This window comes from Mercenaria mercenaria, chromosome 7 (genome assembly GCF_021730395.1).
Source record: "Mercenaria mercenaria strain notata chromosome 7, MADL_Memer_1, whole genome shotgun sequence".
NCBI classification, from domain to species: Eukaryota; Metazoa; Mollusca; class Bivalvia; order Venerida; family Veneridae; genus Mercenaria; species Mercenaria mercenaria.
In genome coordinates, this window is record NC_069367.1 from 80,557,398 (window position 1) to 80,577,802 (window position 20,405).

General features: G+C 34.1%; 1 protein-coding gene across 2 annotated transcripts; it reads right to left on the bottom strand.

Moving 5' to 3' along the window:
- Positions 1-9,551: 9,551 nt before the first annotated feature.
- LOC123553852 (uncharacterized) lies at positions 9,552-18,529 on the bottom strand. Of its 2 annotated transcripts, none has more exons than XM_045343543.2 (4): positions 18,381-18,529; positions 13,728-13,843; positions 12,412-12,619; positions 9,552-11,046 (listed from the first exon to the last, which is right to left on the bottom strand). In XM_045343543.2, exons 2-4 carry the CDS (start codon positions 13,803-13,805, stop codon positions 10,412-10,414), a joined length of 921 nt encoding a protein of 306 aa, XP_045199478.2. In that variant the 5' UTR covers positions 13,806-13,843; positions 18,381-18,529; the 3' UTR covers positions 9,552-10,411. The 2 variants fall into 2 exon arrangements, with proteins under 2 accessions (XP_045199478.2, XP_045199477.2); XM_045343542.2 differs by having other exon boundaries at positions 17,979-18,516.
- Positions 18,530-20,405: the final 1,876 nt, after the last annotated feature.

A 20,405-nucleotide genomic window follows, 5' to 3' on the forward strand; every position in this document is an offset into this window, starting at 1 on the left:
TTTGAAGGAATGGCAAAGAAATTTTGACCGCAAGTATAATCTTTGATACAGATGTCTATACTTATCTTTGAATAGTCTTAATCGTGACGTACTGACCTACTTCCTCGTTTTTCAAGTTACAGCATAGAAATTTGAACCACATTTATATTTTTTGATAGAGATGTCAATACTCATCTTTAATAATCTTAATCATGAGCTACTGATCTACTTTCTTGTTTTTGAAGGTAAAGCATATACATTTGGACCAGATGTATAACTTTTAAAACAGACTTCAATGCCCATCTGTAGTATTCTTAACCCTGACCTACTGACCTACTTTCTTGTTTTCGAAGCTACTGCAAAGAGATTTGGACCACCTGTGTAATTTTTATACAGATTTCAATACTCATCTTGAATAGTCTTAATCTTGACCTACTGACCAACTTTCTTGTTTTTGAAGTTACAGCGTAGAAAGTTGGATCACATGTATAATGTTTGATACAGATTTGAATACTCGTCTTAACAGTCTTAATTGTGACCTACTAACCTACTAACCTACTTTCTTATTTTCAAAATTACAACATAGAAATTTGGATCTCATGTATAATTTTTGATACAGATGTCAATGCTCATATTGAATAGTCCTAATAGTGAACTGCTAACGTACTTTCTTGTTTTTTTGTTGTTGTTGTTTTTTGTTTTATTTTAAGGTACAGCATAGAAATTATGACCACGTTGATAACTTCTGATACAGATTTCAATTCTAATCTTTAATATTCTAAACCCTGACCCACTGACCTATTTTCTTGTTTTTGAAGCTACAGCAAAGAAATTTTAGCCACATGTATAATGTTTCATACACATTTGAATACTTACCTTGAATAATCTGGTCAGTAGCGTCCTGGCATGGATCTTTATCAAATGGTTGAGCTTGGCCCCTTTTATTTAGTATAAACATTTGAAAGTTTCAGCAAGCAACTGGAATCAGGTGAGAGTTATAGGGTCATCATGGCCCTTTTGTTTGTCTATATTTTTTGTCATAGTGTATTTAAAAGCAAATAAAGAGAATATCAAAATATTAGAAAAAAACAACAGTTCCACCCTTTATTGTAAACTGAAAGATGTTACATGTTTTATCCATCACAAAGAAAAAAAAGTTATACATTTTAATGTAAACTTTACGACCTACAGCGCCATAAAACGTTTTCCATTACACCACAGTTTGTAAATAAATCGTTTCATTTGGTTTTATCAAACAAAATAGTAACTATGCTTAAAAAATAAGTGACTGAATTTAGAAGTTGAAAAATATTACTTTGTCTAAATATATAAAACCGATCAAATACACATTATTCTAAGATCTTTCGTTTTTTATGCATGCACGCGTTTTGTACATTGTGGTTTGTCATTTCTGTATATGTGCCCTTTGAATATTTCATATACAACGTCTGTATTTCATTTCGTATTAATTATGGAACTCAAATTGGATGTATATATCTATTTTGTCTTTGTAGTCCGTGCGCGTGCAATGAACCCTATTATCGCACCCGGGGAGAAGATGGTTTAAGACCATTAACCGCAAAGTCATTAACCTTGTATTATATTTTCTACTACAAAAGCAGTACAATTGTTACTATCAACACATTACATCTGTAATTTATGGTATGTGATAAGAGTTATAAGGTTTACAGAGACTTACTGTTGTTTAGTGTTTTGAGTCACAGTGACCATCCTAACTTTTGCACACTGGCACCAGAACCGCAAGTTTAGCTTTGAGTGGCCTATAGGAGAGATCGTGTTTGTATACAAATTCTATTTTTAGAACTGATAAGACAGTGATCGGGTGGGCAGAAGCCGACCGTCCATGTTTTTTGTAAACAGTGATGTTTTTCTAACGGTCTAAACTTTCTTAAAACACAAATTACATAAATAGTTTTTGATCAATGGAAAGGTTATAAAACAAGCAATTTATTGATTACTTTTAACTGTTATTTCTAAATAAAATGGATTAATTATGAACGCTTAACTTACACTGTTTTTCTAAAGGTTGTGAAAATCACTACGCCGCTTTTAAAATTATATGTCATTTAAAACGGTTATTCATTGAAAAAAGATATTTGGATACAAAAATATGAAGATAGTTAGTATTTCAAATCTTTTTAAATTTTGAAAATCCATAAATGAGCAAAAAAGTTATTAAAAATTAAAAATTCTGATTCAATACGCAAACGGTGTTAAAATCATTTGTTTTGCCAACCACCAGATAAACAGATGTTAACGCGTGACGTCACGGCGATCTCTCCTATATATATATATATATATATATATATATATATATATATATATATATATTTTTTTTTTTTTTTTTTTTTTTAAAAAAAAAGCCTTATTTTCAATTTATTAAAAAAGAATATCAAAGAAATGGTGCCTTCTTATTTATTACGTCTCTACCCTCTGTTTTTATTTTAATAAGTCTCTAATGTGAAAAATATCAATGAAGAATATGACCACCTTTAAGTTAATCATTCATTCCACTGTTAAATCAAAGCATTGAAATGTCTGATGGTTGCGGGTTTTTGGTAGATTTATTTTCTGTTTAAATGCCAGTCTATTAATATACATGAATGAGAAACAAATATAAATATAATGTGCCTCATATCTAAGATGAACCCTGCCTGACCCAGCTTGTGATGTAACCATGGGCTGGAATACCTTATCTTTGATAGATCTAATATAATCTAAATGGTCAGTGTGAGTGGATACAGGTTGAATAAGAACTGCTTGTTCATTGATAATTCATCCGCACTGTTCATGAATGGGACTATTTTGTGTAGCACATGGACGTCCTTTGGATGTGATTCAGAATAAAATAAAGATGCTATGATTGTCAGAAATACACTTTAACTTTGGTAGCAGGATAAACCCGCAACCAAAAATGAATGGGTGATCCATCGCAAAGGTCTCTCCAGTTGTTCACCGCTTCACGCGATTTGAATTTAACAACAAAAAAGGAAAAGTTTAATTTTTAAAACGTGTTATCCCGTCCCAAGTGAGGAGAAATGATTCATATGATACTGAGTTCATTTTCTTTATAATGAAATATCTAGAAAATTGCAATATTACGTGTATGGCTATATATATAGTTAATCATTATGTAAATTAGCCAACTGATGACACGCCTCGAAGGTTGTGTGTTTTACAAATAAAAATTTAGTATGAGAATAGTTTTCTTTCTTTCAACGAAATCTTATACGAGAGATATATCATAATTATAGTGACAGAATTTAAGGACTGAATAATTTGTTTTGGTTGAAGAACTGCAGTATGAACGATATGTACTTGCAAAGGGTCGTTTGACGTCATTCAAGATAAAACAACTATACGTTTATAGGATGTAAATAGTGTTATCAACTAAAATTAGACTAGCTCGTGTGTACAAAAATGTCTGAACTGTATACTAATAATAGATATATATCATTATGAAATCATCTTTCTACAAAGGTTTTATTTAAACAAATTTGACGAATTATGTGAAACGGTAAAAAAGTCTGAATCACATTATATTTGTAAATTACTGGAAAACCCTTAGTTTAATCATATTTTATTGCATATAATTTTCATTTCTACATAATTAATATACATAACATACAAAAAATAATCATATATTTAAATGAAAACAACAACAACAACAACAACAAAGCAAATGGGTTGGACTTAAAGTTATGCCAGAATTATAAACAGTCCTTTCCACTGGAAAACCCTTAAATAATATATTAACACCAAAGGCAATATTTCAATGAATTTTCAGATAACCTTTCAAAATAACATTTTTTTGTTCTTCTTGTATGGCATGGAAAGGAAATAAACCACTACTATTTTCAAAACAAGACCATCGCCTGAAAGTGTCTCGCACACAGGAGCTTCCACTCATCAAATATGTGCAAAATAACCATCTTCTAAAGTTTCAAGGTTTTGAAAAACTGTGACTTTTGTGAATTTTCAAAGGCTGGTTTGTTCAAGGTCAAGGTCACTAGTGGGGGGGGGGGGGGGGGGGGCAGGACTCACTGTGGGGGTTTTAAAATTAGTTTTTAAACCATCTTACTAGGTTTCATAGCATATATTTAACGGCTTTTGAGAAATTTTCATTTTTTTGTGAAATTTCAAAGGCTCAAAAAATAACCTACAGAATGCTATTTTCTTCAAGGCCAAGGTCATTAGGGGGCAGGATTTATCAGGGGTTTTTGAGCCATCCTACAATGTTTCAAAGCAATATATTTAACTGTGTTTTAGAAATTGTCAATTTTGCGAAATTTCAGGACTCACCGGGACTCACTGTAGGGTGTAAAATCAAGGTTTAAAAGTAATATATGCAAAGGATTTTGAGAAATTGTCATTTTTGTGAAGTTTCAAGGCATCAAAAAATCTAAAAAAAAAAAAAAAACAACTCTAATTTCTTCAAATTCAAGGTCACTATGGGACCCAGGACTCGCCGTGGGGTGTAAAATGAGATTTTGAACCGTCCCACAAGGTTTTAAAGTAATAAATTTTTAGGTTTCTGAGAAATTGTCGTTTTTGTGAATTTTCAAAGGCGTCAAAAATCTAAACTAGAGTTCCAGACGGTTGCAAAATACGCCCGTCTAAATATTCAGTTACGTATCATAAAGGTAATAATGTAGGGATAATAGATGTTTTTTTTTTGTGCATTAACATCTGCAGAAACCCGCGGGATTGTTTGTGACCGAGACCGAAGGTCGAGGTCACAAACATATTCCAAGGGCTTCTGTAGACGTTAACACATAACGTGTATTGTCGCTATTCTTGCATAAAAAACATTACACGACGACCAAATGTAATGTTTTCATATGTGATGACTTTACGATTCCGGTACATTTTCTAATTACCATTCTGTTGTTTTTGGAAACGGTAAACATATTTTAAATATTCGTAACTTTACATTCAAGTTAAATTGAGTACGGACACATTTGGAGTACGGATTAGTACGAACGTAGTGTCAAGGTTTCAAACTTTTTATATAAATTCTTCGAGAAATTAGATATAAACATACCGGTTGATAGTTACCATAATCATAAATATGATTCCTAAAAACAAACAATCGTTCTAGTTAATCGCGATTCTTAAACATTCACAGTAACTGTTATCTACAAAAACTGAAACGACGCTGTGTTCTAAAAGCACGGGGGAGGAACTGTTACACGAGACTCGGTTGTGGAGGATATCATGTTACAGATTTAGGATGCTACTGTTACAGTATTCCTGGATAACGTTACAGCATTCAGAGGATAATAATCGCTGTCGGTGTTTTGTTTGCCAAAGAAATAGTAAAGATTTATCTCTTTTTTGCAAAAGTAAAAATTGTTTTTGTAGATCAATGGTATTTGCGTCTGTTGAGACATGGTTTAACACGTGAAACACAGTATATTGATATCTATCAAGCGTTTAATGACAAAATCCGAAATTTTGATAGAAAATTATCTAAAAGACGTTGATTAAAATATGTTTCAACCATATTTTATGCTCATTTGCATCGATAAAGACCCTCTTTAGGCATACAGTTATAACACGAGGCAGAAAAAATCAATGTGGGTCAATTTTTTGTGGTTTTATAGAATGTTACAGTTGTGGGGTGCTTCTTCTAGATGTGTTACAGATTTAGGATGATACTTTTTGGAATACATTTTGACAATATACAATACCAGGATATCAAATAAAATTTAGATATCCTGAATTATGCGGGATTTTTTGTAAGATGTAACAAATATATTATACCAAGTGCATTTTTTTTCTAATTTCGAAATTCTAAATCTGATTCAACAGCTATATATAATAAAATGATATATAAACATTTTCAATGGAAAGCTAGTGTTCTATATCCAATGTATATGATACCATAATCACCAATTCGCATTGAATCGTCGTTTGCACTTTAATAAGCTGTTCTTTCATAAATAGTACCTGTTTATGCTACATGTATTAAGCTAGCAAACGATGTGTCCTAGCTTCAGAAGAGCTTGGCAATGCGTGTCATTATCAACGATTTCAGTTACTAATAAGCTAAAAAGAAAATATCCTCTCGGAATCGGTAATGGAGAACTTAAGAAATATATTGGCTTTTCGCAATAAAACTATATTTCAAATAACAAAAGATTCTTTTTTTTTTTTGTTAAACATGTATACGTGTTTACTGTTTGAATGAAGATTTGGCAAGCACGTACACTCAAATAGGCTAATCTGAAGCATTGAATCTGTTTGGTCACAGTTAGGAGCCTATATCATTTAACAGAGGATTTCATATGCAATTCATAGTTAAAATGTATAATGTTTCAGGATTTTCATCTAAAAATATATGCGTCTTTGTCTTTGTGTGTATGACGATGTCAAGGGCTTTTCAGGACTGTGCGTCACTAGAGGAATAAAGTCAGTAATTCGGTCGAAAATGTGCTTCCGTGACGTTCGGAAGAAGTCCATAATAAATAGATCCTAATTTTCCCATTTTTGTTGCGCAAATTTGTGTAGAACGAGTGTTTTAATCACACTGTTTTCGCTACTAGAATACATTCTGCATGAAATGAGACGGTTCTCATGTTCATACCACCCACATGGCAAGTTTTGCAGATCGAAACCGGAAGTAGTTGTTTATTGCGCGGAGGAGAGCAAATATGCGCCATTTTTAGGGTAGCAGACCACAACTGACTGGCATTTCACTAGGAACTATTCAACCCACTATTTTCTTTTCAGTTTTTCGTTAATTTGTGATAGAACTTTCATGAAAAATTGGTGTAGGAAAAAGTGATGTTCTCTAAAGATACATAAAGACGACATGAAGTTGTCCTTTTTAAATGAAATTAAGAAGGATTTGAATTACTGACCTTTAACCTTAGAAGGCATGTCTCAGGACTGTAGGCATTGCGTAAACGCGAGCACGAGCATATTAAATTCGGGTTGTTAAAAAATTAGGAGTTACCTTATAAACATAGTAACTCACTCTCTTTTTAGATTTGAAAGAAAGTGATTAATCTATGTGAAAATAAATAAATACACACTTAAAACATTTTTCGATTTCGCTCCGCGATATCTTTGGTGATTTATTTAGAAGTTATGAAAAACATTTAACAACCGATGTATTTAGAGATTGTTCAAATGATCGGTCAATTTGCATGGAAAAGGGATGGGAGATTTGCTCTGCATAACTTGTACCATCAACTGTTCATCATATGTGATTCTTGACATATCACAACCCACATCTTCTCCCGTTAGGTGGACTTTCCTGTGTTTTTAAACGTCGTTACAGCAACGCCACTCTAGTACATGTCTGACTGCTTCAAATGACAAAATGAATGTTGTTTAGCAGTATTTACATCTAACAACAAAATCCTGAAGAAGGAAAAGTATCATCCTAAATCTGTAACACATTCAGAAGCAGCACCCAACAACTGTAACATATCCTGCTAAACTGCAACATTCTGTAAAACCACGAAACATTAGACCAACAGTAATTTTTCTATCTCGTATTATAAGTCCTTGCCTGAAGAGGGTTTTACTCAATGCAAATTTGCATGAAATACGGTTGGAATATCTTTTAATCAATTTCTTTTAGATATTTTTCTATCAAAATTTCGAATTTTGTCATAAAACGCTTGATTGACATCAATATAATGTGCTTCGCAGGTTAAGCCATGTCTCAACAGACGTGCATATCACTGATCTAGGAAAACAATTTTTATTTTTGAAAAAAAGAGATACATCTTTACCACATCTTTGGCAAACCAAATACCGACAGCTATTATTATCCTCCGAATGCTGTAACGTTATCCAGGAATACTGTAACAGAAGCATCCTAAATCTGTAACATGATATCCCCCACAACCGAGTCTCGTGTAACAGTTCCTCCCCCGTGAAAAGGGGAGTAAACAAGGGAAGAAGCGAGTACGAACATTGCTGGGGGCAGCGCATTTGGCGTTGGTAATGGATACAGCAAAACGATTGCATCTTTTATGCTACAAGAAGAGGTTTTCTATGAAAGAAACAAGACGCAGATACCAAATATCAATCTGCGCAGAAATACATTAACGTGCCTGTGAAAGCATTTCAAAAATAAAAATCGGGTATTAACAGCACTTGAATTGCCATGTTTGCACATTATTTTCTCCTGTTAATACATGGGCGGATCCAGTGAAAAAAGTAGTTTTTATGCAAGAATGTGCGGACAAATGCTAAATTCGTAGGTTTTCGAGTAACTGAAGGGCCATAATCAAAGAGCGCTTGGTGCGATATGGGTAGTTACCGAACTTAGCCAAGATGTTATGCCCACAAACATCGTCAACAAGTTTGGTGAAGATGAAAACTGTTCGACTTAGAGAGCGGACGTGCTTTGGACGCCGACCTCCCGCTAAAATGCTAATTTCTTCAAGGTCAAGGTCACAAGGGAGACAGGACTCATCATGTGGGTATGGGATGTAAAATGAGTTTCTTACACATCTTACATGGTTTAAAAGAAATATATGTAACGGTTTTTGAGTTATTTCCGATTGTTGATGCTGTCGTCGCTGCCGCCGCCGCCATCGCCGGAATTTAGATCGCTAAGTCTTGCTTCCACTAAAAGTGGACGGGACAATAATCCACTGTGGGGAATCACATGATCAAAATAATTTCAAAACAAAAGTTATATTTTGAAGAACATGAATAAATTTCCTTCCAGGATAAGATATGAAATTCAAACATAGCCTAACATATGACTAATGAAAGTTGTCAAATTATTATGTAGTTGACAATAATGATAGATATCCTGTAATTACAAACACTAAGGAAAATAAGAAGTTTCTGTTTCTTAAAGTGTTCCAGATAATCAGAAAGTGATTGTGATTGAAATCTATGTAGTTTTAGGAAACATCTCTGTTGTCATATGAAAGGCTATATTTTAGATTTACAGCAAAAGTTGTTTCAGTATTATTCCTTATTATTCATAAATTTATTTTCGTCTAGAGATTATTTTGACCATGTGATTACCCACAGTGATAATCTATTGCTTAAAATACTTTCTAGCACAGGGTTACTTTAAGCGAAACTCTGTTATATCGAGACACTGTGTGTGCTCCTACTCACAAAGGACCAGAAGATATAACAATTCGGGACGAATTTTACGACACCTTACGACGCTTTGGAGATCTAGAATAAATTGCAACATTGCACCCAGTTTAGATGAACCGTATGTACAAAGTAGAAGGTAGTAAATAGGCTATCACTTATTCGTACGTCGGCTTTTTACAGCGGTGTACGTGACTGTAAATCCCATCTAAGTTTTAACACATACCCTGCTAAATTTCTATAATGAACGTGTCTATCTTTCAGTTTGGGCAGTACCATTAACTGTTAAAAGGGGTGCGCACCAAACAGATACTGACTGAATGATGAACAGTACAGGTCATAATCAGACTGCACGGATGTGCAGGCTGCTCATGATCTACACTGGTCGCAAAGGCAGACTCAATCGTGTCCAGCATGATAAGGTTAGGATTTTTCGCATACGCCAAAGCGTAAAAAATAAACTACATACATTCGATTTAATGTTTTATTTCCAAAACTGAATAGAAAAACTGTTTAACAGAACACATATAAAAATATTTAGAAAGACTCATGGTAAATCTGCCACTCCTTTCAAAACATGTGAAACGATATGTAATCATCTAAAATGTCTACTGCATAGTTCGCTTGGAGAACTCCGCACATAGGCTTTGATATATATGTAAAGAAAATGTGTTCACATTTACTGATTTTAGTTAACATATTCTCACATTTTAAAACAAATGTACACTTTTTCTCTTTTTTTTTTTTACAATACAGGCTGTATAATTTTCCTACTTCTGCAGACAGATGTTCCCAATTTTTGGCACACATCTGTAAAATAATTCCTGGTAATTATGCATTCCTGTATACATTTGCAAAACACTAAATACAATTACACTGATATTTGCAAAAAATTACAATTGTATACACATCTCTTCAACATTACATATATCCTGAAAATTGGAAAAGTGTACTAATTCGGCAGGAAGTGAAAGTTCCTTCCTTTTCTACAAGTAACTATAAATATGACTATATTACCAGTGTATTTCATTTTCATTATAACGTATACATATGACGAAAAGAAAGACTATTTATAATAAATTATGTTGTTGTTGTTTTTGCATCAGCGTTATGATAATTGAGTTCCCCGAGATCACAACAAACAACTTGGAATGTTTTGTCCATAAAACAGACATAATAAAACTTTACCGTGAAAATTGCATTAGGATTTATGACACATTTATAAATATTCGTGGCAGCAGAAAAACAATATAATAAATTAACATTCAACAAAATAAATAATTATCTATACAAAATATTACACAATTGTACACAGGAAAATACTGCTATATTAAATTTTCTCTCCAACGTCCCCGTTTTCCGACAAGGTGAACGGCTCTCCTCCTAAGATAACAATAGCATCTTTATAAGTGGGAGGCGGAGTCTGCACATAACTAAGGTCAGGTGATGGGGGCTCTGACCTTTGACCTGATGGATAAAAAAGATCAAACACTGACAAATGCATATTTGGAAATCGGCTTCTCCAAGAAGTTCTTCGCTGAGTATCACTCGATGACTGTGCGGTTTGAGACACGCCCTCTTCTCCCTGAAATGACGCATTTAAATTTGTTTGATTTTCTGTTACACTTTGTAAGCTACTTGAGCTAAGTCTTGTGTTCGGCAGTCTTAAATCTCCACTCGAGCCAGTCAGTGAGATTCTTGCTGGATTGATGTTCGCTAAGCCAGATTCGGAATCGGCCGTGTCTTCTCCGAAAAGAAACGAGTACGACGGAGGCAGATCGGCTAAGTCCGTCTGAACGGATTGTTCCGAGTTTCCTACGAGACTTTGTCTGGAGAGATTACGATGTTCTTTCATCAGACGTGCAATGTGCATGATGGCAACACACAGTATAGGAACAATCACTGACAGACCTGCCGCAACACCGATCACTCCGAGGTTCTCAGGGGCAGGTAACTCGCTGGCACCTATCAAGTAAAATAGAATCATCTATAAATATGTAAATAACATAAAATCACAAATATAATAAAATAATTACAATATTTGTTGATCAATCACTTTCAAATGAGTTCCTGGTGAAACTTAAATGCCTTTACTTTCATAACTGGTAAATTACATGTTTTCGGAATTATCTTATATAATATACCAGCAAAATATCGTGTAAGGGTATTGCTCACATACGAGTCAAAATTATAATTGTAAACATTCAGTAATGGATATTGTGTAAGATGAAACAGAATTTGGTTTTATCCCGTTAAATATTTAAATAAAACAATTGTTGCACCTTTATGGTATAAGTATTTTACCTTTTTAGTGAACATTATATATAAACTAGAGCACCGCAATGCGCAGCAATATACGCCCGAAAGTAAGACTCTTGTGACCTTGACTTTGAAGCGAGCCATCTGAAACATGCGCTATGCACGTCGCCTCGATGTGGTGAACATTTGTGCCAAGTCTCATTAAAATCCTTCAAGCAGTTCAAGAGTTACAGGGCGGACACGAAACAAAATTATATGACCTTTTACACCTAAGTGTGACCTTGACCTTGAAGCGAGCCATCCAAAAACATGCGGTATACACGTGGTCTCGATGTGGTGAACATTTGTGTCAAGTTCCTTCGAAATCCTTCAAGGGGTTCAAGAGTTATATACAGAGCGGATACGAAATTGCTAACGGACGGACGAACAGACGGACATCGGCATCTTAACATAATACGCCCCCTTCGGGCGTATAATAAAGGGGTGATATCACTTTTTCTTGTATGACCACTATCATAATCTTGATATCGGTGACAATCCTTTGTCAACAAAATTACGTTATCAAGTTTTTACTACATTATGTTTTATTTACACAATGAAATCGTTGAAATAATTTTCAGTCTTAACTGATGTACATACTATGTAAATGCGTTGATTAAAATAGCTACTGCATGTTCAATGTAAAATGTATTCATTTAAGAAACGAAGTATTTCAACATTAAGATGCTGTTGTAAATATTTGTAAATTACTTTAGTTTTGAGTTTTATTCGGTTAACTGTTTTTTCCACTTGTCGTAAATGTGGTATCAGGTTTTTTTGTTTTTTTTTTAATTCCCTTAACTTAAAACACCTATACATAAAATTGCATCGATGTCGGTGGATTAAACTATCAAACCTTAAATAGAGAAAGGGTCGGGCGTGTTCCTTTATTTATTCCCAGAACTAAATACACACATTTATTCATAGGTCACACTACAGGACAGGATAAGAATATGAGATGATAAGTATGTTTGTTTTCTGTCACAATTCCTTACACAATGTGCGACGAATGATTTTGAAGTTTAGACTTACTTAAGCATTCAAATCTTATTTCATAATCCCTGCATGTTGAATTGCGCTGGTCCTGATTTCGGCAGAGTAAGCCCAGTGTGTTGCATGGAATGAATAGCTTGTCTTTAGCAAACTCTGTAGTTTCTGAGTTGAACATGTTCGCGTGTGCCCTCACGTCCCTACATATTGTATCTATGGGTGAATTTCCGTCACATATTTCGTAGCCTCTCTGTAACAGATACAATCACATGTTTAGTATGGTAAAGAAGAATAATTAGGCAGATATAACCCCCACCCCAACATTTTAGTAGGTAGAACACAGAACACATGTCTTTAAATCGAGAGGTCGAGAATCCGATCACTGAGTGCGGCGTTTGTTCTTCGTCAGAATTTCATAGAGGGCAACGTGGCATTCTATACGTCATTCTCTAATTTCCACATTGAAGTTGATAAGTGAGAGGAAGCTGGTGCATGTGTGGTTAGCACTCTTAATTCTTATATATGCAAACGCGGGCTTCCGGCCCAGCTCAAGTTAGCGATATGCAGACAACAAGAAGCAAAATGATAACTCAATAATGAGTTCAAAGGACTTTCCATTGCAACTGTGTAACGCAGAATGACACTACATCACTGCACATTTTATGCAAATAGTGTTTATCTAAGAATTCGTTAACCCTTATCCTGCTAAACACGACTGATTCAGCCTTTGCGACCACTGTAGATCATGATCTGCACTGTTCGCCATTCAGTCAGTATTTTTTGGTAATCACCCCTTTTAACAGTTAATGGTACTGTCCAAATTGAAAGAAAGACAAGTTCATTATAGAAATTTAGCAGGGTAAGGGTTAATTATTTGTCTTTCAAAAACATGAGCGAATGCATGACTTTGTTTAAACCAGTTAAATAGATATTTAAACTTTCTCTTTTTTTTAATTCAAAGCCTTCCTTTAATGCCTGCACAAGTTTTTACATAGAGTGCCCTCTTGTTTGTGTGTACTTATGTGATTCGCACCAGGGTTTGCGCGCTGTTCCTTTTTATCATTGTGCATAAGTTAACCTAAACTAGTTGACCGTAGGTTACTGTTTGAGTTGATGTACTCTACAATGCAATGAACCCTAGCTACTATCGCATGAAGAAAAATTGATCGAGACTATTGTACGCAAAGTCATTAACCTTTTTCTTTTTTGCTTGCTACAAAAATGCAACAATGGTTTTAGTACACCTATACACATTAGATACAGATAAATGAAGGAATCAACCTAGTAGCGATAAAAATAAAACAAAATTGCAATGAAAGAAGCAAATGGGAAAAGAAGATGAAGAGTAGTTTTAATACCTTTCTAATACTAGCAATACTCTCATCGTCGCCGCCGCCGGTCGTCGGAGTGTCTGTGTTATACCAGCCGGTCCACATGCGTACGTGTGAGCTGTCCAGATCGCTTCTTTGATTGTCTGTAGTATATAGGAAACTTTGTTAAATAAATTACAAAACAAACACAACTTTCATTTCGGTAAGCGTTCTTCCGCATTATGCCCTGACGATAAGTAGACAGAAATTAAGCATACTTTTGAAACTGGTCAAAATGTAAATATTTTTATTTGCATACCAATTACAAATTAGCTCGTGGTAAAGCATATTGATGTTAATCAGACATTTTGCCATGTGGGTTCGAAACTCACGGCAGTTAATTTTCTTTTTCGGTTTTTGCATAAAAAATGATTCCTTCTTTCTCACTATGACACAACGACAGAGAAATATCTGAGGCCGATATGTCTAAATAGAAAGTGAATAATGAACATGTGTTATATAAAGACATATATATATATGTTATATATATATGCACATACAAACAATCAAAGAAAGAAACGAAGAATACGGCAACAGAATTGAAAACGGATAGGCAAAACAAAAAAAAAAACAACAAAAAAAAAAAACAACAAATATCTGAAAAAAAATCGCCCAGAGGATTCGAACTCATACAAAACGACTCGGTGGTTTGCTATAAGAATCTACATTCTACCAGACTGAGCTAGTTTGCAATATACTTATTGGGCAGTTAAAATGAAACAAATACTGATATTTACTTGCACAAATAATATGAATTGTAATTTTATCTGCATGTATTATCATGAATCGTGTTTGACGCGCGGGAATCACGTTATCGCTGGTAGGATTAGTACTTCATGCAACTTTGATAATCATAATGCCACACATAAATATTCATTGAAGAACTTTTAAGTTGATATTCTACCTTAAAAAAGTAGGCAAAATGTTAAAAACTACAAACAATCTGCTTACAAACGCTTCCATTAACTATTGTACTTCTCCATATTACAATATCTTAAAATATCTACTTAAATTTTAAGAGTGAAATGATCGCAAAGTTCCTTGATCTCTCAAACATATGACTGATGTATTGAACATTTGATAATACATTTGTACGCTGGGACACTGATCAAAAGTAGAAGTTAAAATACGACCAGAATTTGACATAATTATCTTTAACAAATGAGTTGTAAAACGAACGTTTATACAAAAAATGTACGGATGTAATAAAGTACGTTTTAACACTTTATTCACCACGCTTCAGTAACAATGCTATTCAACTAGAAAAACGTGGCAATTTACGTAATGTACAGTAGGATGTGAATGACACATGTGACAAAATAGTTTCTGACGCTAATAATAATAAATTATTTTAGCCATAAAAATGTGTAAGTTAGACGAATCCATTTCACCATGAAGATTAAGATAAATACACAATGTAAGTGTATTGATAATAGAAACTATATATCTAGCGCATTACTTTAACCATCAGTTTTCATGCGAAATAATTCATTAAGCATTTAACATTGAATTAAAACAGATAAACTGTGCGTGAAAAATTGTCTTGCATGGTCTCAGAAGTTTGTACAATAAATCCACTAGCTTCAACATAAAGCATTATATGTATAATTAGTAGGCGTTTAATTTGAACAATGTATTACAAAGATATTCCAAATTGCCTTCCTTGAAGTTCATATGTGTCAATCATTCTATTCAAATAAATAAATATCTCTTTGAAATAACAACTGGCATAAAAAGTAATAGTTAGAATTAATGCTTACAATTTAAATTTAACACTATACACTTGCACCTATCTGTATAATTACTGACTTTATAAGAGAGGAGTGTGTCATCAAGAACATCCTGGTTTTCTCCTTTATTTATTCAAATATCCTATGTCAATACATGTACTTATAAAACAGGAAATTAAAAGATAAAGAGATCACTAACGTCACTGCTTCAAAATTTTATCAAATCAGGGTCATGAAATCAAATTTTCAATTAAATCTCACATAAACAGATAGACACCCAGTCTCATAAAACGAGGCCATTTAAACGGACTATGCCGTAATAATTATAAGCTGTCAATCATCAGATTCGTAAAATGCGGGTTCGAGACATATCTGATCCCGATCGCATCACAAACATTAACCAGTCAGCAATATTACCGCCATAGAAATTTCATCCTCATCACCATAATCATCATCTCACCATCAGATCACCACCATCATCATGTGGACAAAAATCATTATTAATTCTACTTTCGTATTAATTGATACAGCTCTCTTGTAAATGTGTATAATTTCTTTTATACGTATATCTGCATATACAGGTAGTCCAAGTGTTTTATGTGCACCTATATGGCAAGCCAATTGTCCAATAATTACGTGAACCTTATTCACGTCGAAACAGATTAACGATCGATACTAGTTTTCGAACGTAAACAGGTTTTTCGAATACTACCTATATTTTCGAGCGAAAACATAGGATAACGCGTGAACCGTAGTTCACGCTCGTAAATGTAGGTTCACGATTGTAAACCCCAGTTCACGGTCGTAAACATAGGTTCACGTTCGTAAACTATGGTTTACGAGCGTGAACCGGAGTTTACGAGCGTAAACATAGGATAACGATCGTAAACATGGATAACGACGAAACATAGTTCAATCGAGTAACCTAGTTTATCAAACGTAAACCATGGTTTACGGTCGATACATTAGAATTATAGATTCAACAATGAATTTCGGGCGTGAACATGGGTTTACGGCATGAACCTATGTTTACGGTCGTGAACCTATGTTACGACCGTGAACCATAGTTTATGATCTGAACCTATATTTTTGAGGTGAAGCTATGTTTACGAACGTGAACTTGGGTTTACGAGCGTGAACTTAGGTTTACGTTCGATAAACCAGGTTTTTCAAATACTAACCTATTTTTTTCGAGCGAAAACATAGGATAACATCGTAAACCATAGTTCACGTCGTAAACGTTAGGTTCACGTTCGTAAACCCAATGTTTACGGTCGTAAACATAGGATATACGACCGAAATCTAGTTCTATCGAGAAACCTAGTTTACGAACGTAAACCATGGTTTACGATTGATATACTAGGAGTATGAAATCAACAATAAATTTCGGCCGTAAACCTATGTTTACGGTCGTGAACCTATATTTATGAGCGTGAACCTAGGTTTACGGCTAAAACTACAGTTTTACCTTCGTACAACCGTGTTTATCGATTTGTAACTATATGGCAAGCCAATTGTCCAATAATAACGTGAACCCCAGTTCACGGCCGAAAAACTAGTATTAACGATCGATAAACTAGGTTTTTCGAACGTAAAACTAGGTTTTTCGAATACTAACCTATATTTTCGAGCGAAAACATAGGATAACGCCGTGAACCATAGTTCACGCTCGTAAATGTAGGTTCACGATTGTAAACCCCAGTTCACGGTCGTAAACATAGGTTCACGTTCGTAAACTATGGTTTACGGGCGTGAACCGGGGTTTACGAGCGTAAACATAGGATAACGATCGTAAACATAGGATAACGACCGAAACTCATAGTTCAATCGAGAAACCTAGTTTATCAAACGTAAACCATGGTTTACGGTCGATACATTAGGATTATAGAATCAACAATGAATTTCGGGCGTGAACATGGGTTTACGGCCATGAACCTATGTTTACGGACGTGAACCTATGTTTACGACCGTGAACCATAGTTTACGGACCTGAATCTATATTTTCGAGCGTGAACCTATGTTTACGAACGTGAACTTGGGTTTACGAGCGTGAACTTAGGTTTACGTTCGATAAACCAGGTTTTTAAAATACTAACCTATTTTTTCGAGCGAAAACATAGGAGAACGTCGTAAACCATAGTTCACGCTCGTAAACGTAGGTTCACGTTCGTAAACCCAAGTTTACGGTCGTAAACATAGGATAACGACCGAAATTCTTAGTTCAATCGAGAAACCTAGTTTATCGAACGTAAACCTGGGTTCACGAGCGTGAACTATGGTTTACGCCCGATATCTGATGTTTTCATTCGAAAATATAGGTTAGTATTTGAAAAACCTAGTTTTACGTTCGAAAAATCTAGTTTATCGATCGTTAATCCTAGTTTTTCGACCGTGAACTGGGGTTCACGTTCACATAATTATTGGACAATTGGCTTGCCATACACCTATACGAATACAAAGTAAAAGTCTTGTTATAATCATTACTCATCTACTAAGAAACTAGACCAACCTGCAGCAGTATTCCAAATAATTGAAAATAAAACGTAAGAACAAGCTTCCACACTTAGTATTTTCATTTTTCTCTAAACAATATTGTTTATACAATCCACACAGGTAAATCGTAACAACACTTCCTGAAACAAATCGATTTAACTAACAACTGCTCACAAATGTCTATAATATAATATAGTATTTAACGTATCAGGTCTTATACGTTACAGTTTGATCAGATTTGATGTTATTCACCCCTCTAAACACGTCTATTGTCAGTTACTTATCGGTAAATGACCACTGTTATAATCCGTTACATATTCTATACGAGTATCAAATGTCCTCTGTTCACCGCAACCTACGATTTCATTTTTATATTAAAACATAACAAAGGATAAAATATAATCATAAAATGTATAACCTCGTCCTGCGTGAGAAGTAATATTTCATAAACTGATTTCGTTTTCTTTCAAATGAAATACTAGTATACAACGCATTGTAAAATAAAGTTTGCGGTTGAGAGTAGTTCACTGTTGTGAATCATTATATGTAAATAAACCCACGAACATTGAAATTATCTACGATAGGCCATGCAGCGTGATATATTATATGAATGGCTGAGTTTTAGGATTGAATAATTTGTTTTTGTTTAAAAGCTTCTCGTAAAAATGGTTTGACGTAATTAAAGATAAAAACGTGCAGAAATGTAAATAGTTCTCAATACTAAATATAGATTATTTCATGTACTAAATTAAATACATGGTATTGATATATGTTTTAATGAGAAAAAAAAACCCATGAATTTGTGAAAAGGTTTTATTAGACATCATTTATCCTACACAATCATTAGCAAAGTTTATATTCCAGACCGTGTAGGGCATAAGAACCCAACAATTAATCCCTGTTGTCCAATATACGTATTTGGGATTTTCAAGAATATTTTGTCTAAACAATCTAAAACAATAAAAATGTGTACTACAAGTACTCGTGTAAATCCCAATCTCTGTTATTACACTTTAAATTCTGCATCTTTTAATTTTAAACAGACAAATGGATTTTGTCAATGGAATTATAGATTATTTGTGATTTCTGTTGTCATTGATCAATCACCTATTCTCTTTCAAATAATCAGGATCTGATTGTTGAAAAATTTCAACACTCCTTGTCTAATAAAGAGAAGATAACACTGCTAACGTAGTTCCTCCTGTGACGTAGTCCTGTGTTATTGGTTTGTATTAGTGCGAGCATGAAAATATAAGAGTAAAATTCCATTAAATATATTACAAACACAGATAGACAGATAACTGAGAGAATATGAGTGCAAAATTTCTGTGGATGTCCTGGGGCAGAGTGTAGATTTTATTGATACTACATCTACCTACGTCAATCAATCGCAGAAGCATTATCACACTTAACAAATAATCCACACCTTTAACACTTTAAAATGTCTTTAAAAATTAAAGTACCACAGTCCTAAATTAAATACTTTCCCCTAAATCACATTGCAACTTGCTTAATCGTCCCCATAAAAGTCTCTCGGTGCTCTTAGTTCGGACAATTTAATGAGTAAATTGGTGTACTGATATCTCGGTGTGAACCTATATTTATGTTTAGACTATTTTGACACTTATATTAAAGGGTTTTCTCAGTGTGTACTTATTTTATTCATTGCCTTTTCTAACTTATTGAAAACAGGGAAGTGCGAGATTGGCATGCAAACGCCGTCTGCCTAACTCTTTCCAAAGTTGTTCTTATATAATGCTACTGATCTTTCTAAGGCGATGGCTTTATTTTTAACCTGCATTTTGTCTGTTCGTATTTCAGTAATATATACTATTTTGTGTGTTGGTGGTGTTACTTCCCTTAGTCCCTCACACTTTTATCCCTCCACTCACATTTTTATTGTGAGTAAGGTACGTATTGCATACTCAACTGTTGTTGTTTGCCACCGGTTGCTCCCATGCTTTTCTGTATTCCCTTGTTTTTCGGCGAACGCCGTCTAAGAACAAATTCGTGACCTAGACTGACACATGCCACGTGACTGAAATTTGCAAATCAGACTACTTGATAACGCATTATAGATGAAAGATTTATAAAACTCTCTGCTTGATTGGACAAGGGTTTCTTTTCTTTTCACTCTACTGATTCTGCAACGCTAAGTGAAATGACAGACGAAGCTACGTTTCGCTCAGTATATTTAGAAGCATATTGATATAGAGAGCTATCTAAAAAAGAGATAAGTTTAATAAATATAATAAAAATCTGTACAAATACCAACAGAATCAATTTACAGAAAAAGCTGAATACAGCAATAAGGGTGTGATTAGCCGATCTAGAGAGAGAACAAAACTGCACCCGTACGAAACCTTTTTGAACAATTAAAAGAGAACCATTTAAATTGTTAAAGTGTGGTGTTTAGTTTTGCTATTTGAAAAATATTAGATAG

What these genes read in the sequence shown, in the direction of transcription:
- LOC123553852 (XM_045343542.2), bottom strand. Translation starts at nt 18,045, where the DNA reads ATGAAAATACTAAGTGTGGAAGCTTGTTCTTACGTTTTATTTTCAATT. An exon ending in TATTTGGAATACTGCTGCAG is followed by an intron (nt 13,844 to 17,978) that starts GTTGGTCTAGTT and finishes TATATACTACAG; the next exon opens with ACAATCAAAGAAGCGATCTG. An exon ending in GTATTGCTAGTATTAGAAAG is followed by an intron (nt 12,620 to 13,727) that starts GTATTAAAACTA and finishes TATCTGTTACAG; the next exon opens with AGAGGCTACGAAATATGTGA.